This window comes from Motacilla alba, chromosome Z (genome assembly GCF_015832195.1).
Source record: "Motacilla alba alba isolate MOTALB_02 chromosome Z, Motacilla_alba_V1.0_pri, whole genome shotgun sequence".
NCBI classification, from domain to species: domain Eukaryota; kingdom Metazoa; phylum Chordata; class Aves; order Passeriformes; family Motacillidae; genus Motacilla; species Motacilla alba.
Window position 1 is genome coordinate 2745879 of NC_052046.1, and position 9589 is coordinate 2755467.

General features: G+C 48.0%; 1 protein-coding gene across 1 annotated transcript; it reads left to right on the plus strand.

Moving 5' to 3' along the window:
- The first annotated feature begins 1575 nt into the window (after nucleotides 1–1575).
- On the plus strand, nucleotides 1576–9130 carry ATP5F1A (ATP synthase F1 subunit alpha). Its single transcript, XM_038124757.1, has 12 exons — nucleotides 1576–1739; nucleotides 2863–2941; nucleotides 3952–4121; nucleotides 4880–5053; nucleotides 5131–5297; nucleotides 5427–5575; nucleotides 6493–6644; nucleotides 6767–6991; nucleotides 7096–7203; nucleotides 7736–7880; nucleotides 8075–8225; nucleotides 8905–9130. Exons 1-12 carry the CDS (start codon nucleotides 1680–1682, stop codon nucleotides 8984–8986), a joined length of 1662 nt encoding a protein of 553 aa, XP_037980685.1. The 5' UTR covers nucleotides 1576–1679; the 3' UTR covers nucleotides 8987–9130.
- The last annotated feature ends 459 nt before the right edge of the window (nucleotides 9131–9589 follow it).

Here is a 9589-nt window from a genome sequence, read left to right on the forward strand (position 1 = left end):
CCTTGTCAAGCTTGATATGCTTCAGTGATCTCAGACCTGGGGGGAGGTTAACAAAGCTTGGGAAGGAAGGATGTACCACTGACAGCGGGCACAGAGAATGCAGAGTTTACAGGCCACAAGGACATCTACTTGAACTTCCAAGATTAGGAAGAAACGAATAAAGTGAACCCAGCATCTGTGCTGAAAACAGCTCTGGCTGGATAAACTAATTCTGTCAGGGGGAATCTGTGACAACTGACCCAAGAAACCCACTGACCCAAGAGAAGTGAAAGACTGGGCATGAGAAACAGTAGAATCATTAACCAATGGAATATTAATTAATAAGACAGCTATGTAACATGTAGCCAGTGAACACTAGTTCCTTTGCATGCTAAAATCTATAAATTGTGCAGTGTTTTGATTGTTCTGGAATACCACTGAGCACCCAGTCTTGCACAACCCTGCAATAAATAATCAATCTCTCTCTTGTGTGTCTAATTATTGGCTTATTGCACAACAGGTAAAGGATCATATTTCTGCAGACAGCATTGTCACTGCCCCATCCCTTTTCCTACCCGTGATACTGAGCCCTACCAGCTTTGCACCCCTCAAGATTTAATCAGTAGCTGTAGCAGGACAGCTATGATTAAGCAGCTGCATATTGTGAGCATTGTGTGCTTGGCTTTTTTAAGGAAATCAAGATGATTCCAAGGGGAATGGCTGTTTGGATGAGAGCCATGAGGATTGAAGTCAGCAGGACTGAGCAGTCAGTACCTGGAGAAGAGTAATTCTGGCAGTGGGAGATTGCGGCCAGCATCTCATTGACCACCAACTCAAAACAGACTAACTAAAATGAAAAGCGAGAGATTTAACTAGCAAAGAAGGGTCTGAGTGGTAATTAATTGAAGTGGTAGTTAATGTAATGGTACTAACAGAGAAGTTATGTAACTTGTAAGCAATGAAGGCTGACGCCTTTGGTTGCTGGAATGTATAAACAGAGTAACTTTTGATGATGGACAACCCAGACACCCAACCAGCTGCTTTGTGCTAACTAGACAAAGAGAGAGAAATACCTCGCCTCGGTGTGTGAAACGGGGCTGCACACCGGGGAACGAGCCTGCGGGGTAACACTTCTGTCCCTGATTCTGACCCTGTCCCTGTCTCTGCCTCGTCGTTATCCTAGTTCTTCTCCTTGCCCCTGTCCCTACACTTGTCGCTGTCCCTTTCCGTGCTCCTGCCCTTGTGTCCCTGGCCCTTGTCCCTGCCCCTGCCTCAGTTCGGTATTCCTTCCCGTGTTCCTGCCCTTGTCCCTATTCCTGCCCGTGTCCCATCTCCTCTCGTCCCTTCCTCCCCGCCCCTTCCGCCCGCTCAGGGCCATTTCAAGGACACCTCCCCCAGCGGGCTTTTTTCTAAAACACTCCCCTTTTTTTTTTTTTTGTTTTTACAAATTATTAGTATTATTTTTATTGCCTACTCTACATATTCGAGCGTAGACGGACAGATAGCTAGATATACACACACCCATCCACATCAGTGCCACGGGAAGCAGTTCCCTCACGTTCCCCGCCCCCTGGGCGCGGCCTCGGCGCCAAAAGGGGCGTGAGGCGGCGCCGCCATTTTGTGTGCAGAGCGCGCGGCCGGCACTCCGCAGCGTCCGCCAGCCTCAGCCTCCCCCGGGACCCGCCGCCGCCGCCGCCGCGATGCTCTCCGCCCGCGTGGCCGCCGCCCTCGCCCGCTCCCTGCCGCGGCAGGCCGGCCTGGTGAGCGCCATGCCCGCCCCGGGGTCGGCCGGGCCGGGGTGGGGGACGCGGCGGCGCCGCCATCTTGGGGGCCGCGGTGACATTGAGGGTGTGAGGGGGTGACTTCGGGGTGCGGGGAGGGGAGCACGGGGTGTACTGTCAGCGCTGAGGGACAGACCCCGCTGAGGAATGGGGGTCTCGGGGTACTGGTTTAGAGCTGCCTGGGAAAGGTCAGGGTTGTGGGTGTGAGGGGGGTGAGGAGTTTGTCCTGTGTTTGTGAGGAAACGGAGGGTGGGAAGAACGGTGAGGAGCCATTCCTGCCAGTGTTTCCAATGAATATGAACGGGGTCGAGAGGCCTGCTCGGGGTGCAGAGTATTAAATGGCATCGCCGTTGCTGCGTGGTGCTGTACCGGGAACCTTTCTTAATGTGCAAAAGCATGTGCTTATAATGCATTCTTTATTACACATTTTGTTTTTTAGTGCTCAGAGTTGGCCATGAGAAGAGTTTCTTCACAGGAGGGGTGATTAGACATTGCAAGGGGCTGCCCAGGGGGGTGGTGGAGTTATCAGACTCAGAGGTGTTTAAGGGTATAATGCAGTTAGTGCCATGTTCTAATTTGGCAAGGTCGTAGTTGATCATAGGTTGGATTCAGTGACCTCAGAGCTCTTTTCCAAAGTAATTGTGATTCTGAGGTATTTCTGTTACAGTGCTTTGTGATTTTTTTTTTTTACCGATGTGTTTTAACAATACGAAAATTACTTCAGTTAGATTTGTGTTAGAAGATCCAGCCTTCTCTCTGCAGAGCGCTTAGTGGTGCAGTGATTTCTTTGTGCCCCAAGGTTCTCGTGTTTAGCACAGAAATGGCAAATGTGAGGAGGTTTTTCTTTGGGAGCTGCTGCAGCGATTGATGGTGACATCAGCGCACTGCAGAAAAATGCAGCGAGGGATTTGGAGCAATCTGCTTCATTATTTGTCCGTTCTCAGTGGTGCTGGACTTGGTTCCATAGCTGTGAATGGGGTGCTGTGGAGCTTAGCTGTGCACATAAGCAGCTCAAGATCAAAGATATGATAATCTCTCAGCTTTTTTTTTTTTTGCGTGATTAAAGAAATCTTACTGTTACTGAAACAATGACCTCTTTTAGGTTTCCAGAAACACCCTTGCTGCAGCATTTGTTGCTACAAGAAACCTCCATGCCTCCAAACCAAGCTTTCAGAAAACTGGTGAGTCTGAGAAAGGTCTTGAGCGTGGTTTAAGCATTTGGTCTGTCGGACAAAAAAGGAATTTGATTATGGTGAGCGTTAGTTGGCAGCACTTCAGGACATTTATGTTCTGAGCATATTTAGGTGAACTGTTACCCGGTCACATCCAGCAAACTGCACTTTAATACCTTGACAATGCCCCCAGAGCAGGGAGCGGCCATGTGTCAGCTGGCTTACACAGAGTACCTGCTTCACTAGGGTTCCAGTCACCTGCAGCGTCATTTAAAAATTATTTGGAAAAATATAGCCCCAGAGTGGAGTTGCCTGTAACAGAATGAAGGACTGGATGACTTCCCCAGGCCTGCCTGGGTTTGACCTTGTGTCCTTGAGCACAGCTTCATTTTGCTGCCAGCAGTCTGGTGTTCGGAGAAGACAGCTGCACTGTGTAGCAGTGTGTTTGGCAGTGCTTCATGCAAATTTTTTAAAGTGGGTTAAGGTGATTAAGGACGTTGCTAGTAAATAAGTTTTACTTACTGTTTCTTAGCTGAGGAGATAACAAGCTGTTGGAAGTCAAATTGAAGTACGGAGAATATGTTTTTATATTTTACATCAAACGACTTGCTCCTGAAACATAATGAAATTCATTTATATGTGTGTGGATCTTGGATCACAAAGCATTTGGTGGGGTGTTCTGATGTATCCAAGGCTAAGTAACTGCTCTGCAAGCAGGCCTTTTCTGCCTGGGCTTGGGCTGATTAATTAATGTAATTGCTTTCTAGGGAGAGAGAGTGTAGGACATAATCAGGAAAGTAGGTAACTGCACACCAGGCCTGTTTTGGTTGAAGCTATCTGGTGATCATGAGTTGAAGCTGTTTTTATTTGCTGGCAATACAGAGGCTGGTATTTATCTTACCCTGGGTGAAGGCGTTGCTAGCTAGACTTTGGAGAACAGCTGAGAAAAGGCACCTTGTGAATTCGAGTCAAGCTTACTGTACCTTAAGATGCCAATCTGATTTCAAACATGTCTCCAGGTACTGCCGAGGTATCCTCTATTCTGGAGGAGCGCATCCTGGGAGCCGACACCTCGGCCGAGCTGGAGGAGACGGGCCGCGTGCTCTCGATCGGTGACGGTATTGCCCGCGTGTACGGCCTGAGAAATGTCCAGGCAGAGGAGATGGTTGAGTTCTCTTCTGGGCTGAAGGTAAGCTGCCACTTAGCACAGTGTCTCTCCTTAGCACAGAGATATTAAAAAGACAGTTTTTAAAGAAGAACCTGAGACTATGCTTGGAGGTACCACTATGAACATCACATTAGCTTTGTTGCAACTTTAATACGTAGTAACTGGTGATTTTTTAAAAAAATTTATAACACTGCTTTCAGTATCTGATTCTCAGACAACATTTGAGCTGTCTCTGTCTTAATTTAGAAAATGAAAGGACTATCCTGGCCCTGGATTTTTTCTTTGTTATCAGGGTGTCTTTTCTGTTTGCTGTTTATTAATGATCTCTCTGCCTCAATACATTATGCAGCTTGCTGTCTTCCTGTAGTCTTATCAGTGGGTTAGAGTTAAAACCTGTTTTGAGAGTGCTGTAACAGCTCTTTGAGCGTTTTAATGACCTGTTTCACCTTGAGCAGAGAAGATGCCAGTCCTTTTCTCTTGTCCAGCTTCTAGGCAAGGGAATAATGTTGTACTCGAACCTTGCTTACTCTTTTTGTTCTTTTTAGAGAAACAATTGACTTGAGTTCTAGGCTGTTGGGGTATAGCTACCTGGTATGTGGAAAACTTAGGCAGGTTCTCTAGCCAGTGTGGAAGGAAATAGACACTTTAGCCTTCACTATTGTCACAAGATTGGGGTAGATAATGTAGGATTTTCTACACAGTGAAATAATCATGTCAATATGAAAGATTTTATGCATGTCAGTATGGATTTTCTCAAGGCGATGTGATCTCTGTCCCAGGGTATGTCCTTGAATTTGGAGCCTGACAACGTTGGTGTTGTCGTGTTTGGTAACGACAGACTGATCAAAGAGGGGGATGTTGTGAAGCGGACTGGTGCCATTGTGGATGTTCCCGTGGGGGAGGAGCTGCTGGGCCGGGTTGTGGATGCCCTGGGCAATCCAATTGATGGGAAGGTAAGTGTAGCTGGGTGCTGAGTGCCTCTGCTGTTACCTGTGTGATACAGACCTCAGCAGTTTTTTCTCTCTTTTAGGGTGCTATTGCATCCAAGACACGTAGGAGAGTTGGCTTGAAGGCCCCTGGGATCATTCCCAGGATCTCTGTGCGTGAGCCCATGCAGACTGGGATTAAGGCTGTGGACAGCTTGGTGCCCATTGGTCGTGGGCAGCGTGAGCTGATCATTGGGGACAGGCAGACTGGGTAAGTTAAGTACTCAAGCCTAAAATGTTCCTTAAACAGAGACGTGGGTACAGCGGAGCTGGGCACAGGGTTGGGGAAGGGCTGGGAGAACCTTGGGCGGCTTAACTTACCAGCCTGTCTGTTCCACAGGAAAACTTCAATTGCAATTGACACCATAATCAACCAGAAACGATTCAACGATGGCACGGATGAGAAGAAGAAGCTGTACTGTATCTATGTTGCAATTGGCCAGAAGAGATCCACTGTTGCTCAGCTGGTAAAGAGGCTCACTGATGCAGGTATGGATTTTGGGAGATGGTTGAGCTGGCACCTAATGACATCCTGTTCTCATTGTAATGCTGTGACCTCTCCTGGCTGCAGGTGTGGACACAATTCCTGTTACATGAGTGAATTACTTAATTTTGTGAGCAAGAAGTCTCTGTACCTGTCTCGGGGAAGAGCTCTCATTTTTGCTGTATCTCAATTAGGAAGACTATTTTGAGGCTCCCCAACTGTTGAATCGCTTCTGGCAAAGTCACCCTGTGGTTTTAGGTTTTTTTCAGCAGACTTGAAAGCTTCATCTTGGCAGTCAGGCAGGCTTGGTGACAAGCTGTGGCCTTCAAGTTGTCATTGACTTGGCATTTATCCCATGTGTTCCATGTGCCAGTCAGTGTGATTGGCAGCTGGAAGTGAAGAGCTCGCACTGTCCAAACACAAGGCGTTAAATAATGGCATCTCTTCAGTCAGTGGTTTCCACAACCCAGGCTCTACATTTAACAGAGCTTGCAGGAGATCAGGCACTTTGACCTCATGTCTGGTGGTCCTGGCAGCAGTCATGGAAGAACCCACATGTTAAGGACAGTAATTTGTTTGAGACTTTCACAGAGGGTTGTACTGTCTTACACAAGCCAGGAAACCATGGGCTTTCAGTGTGACTTTTTTTGAAGAAAAAATTGTCTTAGCTTTCATTCGTTTTGAATAGGAAAGAGGTCTGCAAGTGTTAGATGCTGGCTGCCGCAGAGTTGCTCTTGAGGCTTCCTGAGCCAGTTTTGCTTGCAGATGTGTTCAGCTGCTGTGCTGGGCTTTCCTGTAGCGGCACAGGGACACTGCCTGGACGTGCTCAGCGCTGGTCCTTGTTGTGTTTGCTGATTGTTGTGTTTGCTGATTTTGGGTGTGATGACATAGTGCACTCAGAGGTGTCTCCTGTCCTTTCCAGATGCCATGAAGTACACTATTGTGGTGTCTGCCACAGCCTCTGATGCGGCACCCCTGCAGTACCTGGCTCCCTATTCAGGCTGCTCCATGGGGGAGTACTTCAGAGACAACGGGAAGCACGCGCTAATCATCTATGATGACTTGTCCAAACAGGTCAGGAAACTTTGGTTTTAGGCCTTGTTGGTGTGGTGTTGGTGTTTGTAGCTGTAAGAACACCTCGGGTTAACATGTTTAGTGGGGTTCCGAGCTCTGAAGGCTGTCTTTGCTCCACGCAGGCCGTTGCCTACCGTCAGATGTCTCTGCTGCTGCGCCGCCCCCCTGGCCGTGAGGCCTACCCAGGTGATGTGTTCTACCTGCACTCTCGGCTGCTGGAGAGAGCAGCCAAAATGAACGACTCCTTCGGGGGCGGCTCTCTGACCGCCTTGCCTGTCATCGAGACTCAGGCTGGGGACGTGTCTGCTTACATTCCAACCAACGTCATCTCCATCACCGATGGACAGGTAGGGCCTCCTGACAGCTCAGCATCTGCATGGAGCTTAGTGGCTGGTCTCTTAAGAGGCTTCGAGGCTTCTGAACAAGATAATGATACAATTCTGTCCTGCAGATTTTCTTGGAAACTGAGTTGTTCTACAAAGGTATTCGTCCAGCCATCAACGTTGGTCTGTCTGTGTCCCGTGTGGGTTCTGCTGCTCAGACCAGGGCTATGAAGCAGGTAATTGGGAAATTGCTGTTCCTCCTCATGCTGGAGATGAGTGGTGTGTAGGTGTGAACAGAGAGAGAATAAAACTTTGGATCTCTTAGTGTTATGAAATTATAAAAGAACAAACTTTAGAGATCTCTTCAATGCTTCCATTGCCTGCTGAGAAAGGCATGGGAGAAAGCGAAGTAGCGCCTGCATAAAGATGTAGGTTAAGTTTTGGTGTGTTGAACTGGGTACTCATCACTTAGAAATAGAGAATGCTCTCTTAACCACAGGCTTTTGGTCCAGACTAAATTATCTAGAATTAGACTAAATCTAGAATTAAAGAGATTTAGTATCAACAGTTGCTGTTTCAGTGGAAAAATAGCGTGCTTATGGTAAAGTGTGGGATTTTTGTAATGTTTATAATCATCGGTCAGTTTTTAGATTGACTTGTCTGGAGTGCAAGGCAGAGCTGACTTTAACAGCTGTCAGCTGCCAGATAACCTTTAAACTCCTGGACACACTTAGCGGTGGTGTCAGTGGCTGTGACTGTGCCCTGCAGGTGGCCGGTACCATGAAGCTGGAGCTGGCTCAGTACCGGGAGGTCGCTGCCTTCGCCCAGTTCGGCTCTGACCTGGACGCTGCCACGCAGCAGCTGCTGAACCGCGGCGTGCGCCTGACAGAGCTGCTCAAGCAGGGCCAGTACGGTGAGTGCCCTGGGCGTGGCACTGGTGCCTTGTGCTAACGAGGGTGGGCTTGGTTAGCCTTTGTGGCTGTTCTGTGCACGTGGTACATGCAGATTTGCTTGAACCGAGCTGTTGGTGTGCGCTTGGTCTTCCAAGGACTCTTTTGTGTCCTGATGGAAGAGTTCCGGTGGTGTGAGTGCTGTCTTTTCCTGCAGTTCCCATGGCTATTGAGGAGCAGGTGGCAGTCATCTATGCTGGTGTAAGAGGTCACTTGGACAAGCTGGAGCCCAGCAAGATCACAAAATTTGAGAGTGCTTTCCTGGCTCATGTACTGAGCCAGCACCAGGACCTCCTCTCCACAATCAGGTATGGTGGCTTACCTTGCTTTATCCCAAGGGTATTGATGTCTGGAGTGCAAATAATGGTCACTGAACCTGTAAGTTTAGTGTATCCTAGAACATCAGGCGTTCAGCTGGCTGTATCAAAACTGGGGGTTAAATCAGCCTTCCTACCATCTTCCATCCTCAGCTTCAGCTGTTAGGAAAAGCAGCTGATGCTTAAAGTGAACCTTCTTGCAATGTGTCTCCTCTAACCTGTTCCTGAAATCCCTTGATTGATTCAGTTCCCATATTGTGGACAGCTTTGAGCTGTTGGAGTGCTGTGGGTTAAGTGCTGCTGAGTGAGCTGTTGGGGATTGAGTATTTCCATAGTCCTGTCCTGGAAACTGGCCCTGGCTTTTTTTTGTCATGAAGACAATCATATGCCTTCTGTCACGGGAGACCACCTCTGTAGGTTGGGCCTTGTTGGAATATGTACGGCTGTTCTGAAAGAATTCGTGAGCAAATTTGAGTTCTTAAACAGGACTGGCTCTTTTAGGAGAAGGGATATTCTATCAGTGGGATGGCTTCATGCACCAAACAAATGTGTTCATTTATCTGCTGAATTTGTTAGAAATGGGGAGGTTTGTTGTAAAGCTTCTGTGTTTGTCTCGGGGTTGACCCTGTTTTGATTGCTGTGTCAGAGTTTAACTGAACTTTTCCCACAGGACCGAAGGGAAGATCTCTGACCAGACAGAAGCAAAGTTGAAGGACATAGTCACAAAATTCCTGTCTACTTTTGAGGCATAAACTCATAAAACTGTTCTAACAGACCAGGCTGTTGTGATCAGTGTTCCAGCTCCGTCAAAGACGAAAGCATGTGCGACTTGAATGTACAGATCTCGGTGAGAATAAAGGTTCCCATGTAAAAAGGCTCTGTTCTGAATGTAAAAATACTGTGTTCTGTGTGATTGCTTTTCGTCTGTACTTCTGGCTCGCTCTTGTCCCTGTACAACCACAGATCTGAGCTCCTCTGGACACAGCCCTGCTGGAGGAATTCTGGAAATCAGGGGCATCCTGAATGGTGGAGTGGGCAAACTCCCCTTACACAAACCAGGAATGACAGAGCTGAGGGACCTTCTCAGTGTCATCATTTGTGCCAGGCAGCTTATCCTGCAGAGGGGCTGTGCAGCTGGGGGTCACAGGGGTAACCCACTGGACTTCACAGGAATCTCTTAACTGCCTGGCATTGCCAGAGCATTTATTGGAATTGTTGTCTGACCTATCCTGATGCTGCCTGGCCTTTGGAATACTGGTCTGTGTGTCTCGGGACTGCTGCAGGTGTAGCTGTCACAGCACTAATAGCTAGAGATTTAAATCTGAGAATCCCAGAATGGTTTTGGAGAAGACCTT

Bases quoted from the DNA above. Each gene is read 5' to 3' on its own strand.
- ATP5F1A (XM_038124757.1), top strand. From the start codon at position 1,680: ATGCTCTCCGCCCGCGTGGCCGCCGCCCTCGCCCGCTCCCTGCCGCGG. The intron at 5,298-5,426 runs GTAAGTTAAGTA...TCTGTTCCACAG, and splicing joins ATTGGGGACAGGCAGACTGG to GAAAACTTCAATTGCAATTG. The intron at 7,204-7,735 runs GTAATTGGGAAA...TGTGCCCTGCAG, and splicing joins AGACCAGGGCTATGAAGCAG to GTGGCCGGTACCATGAAGCT.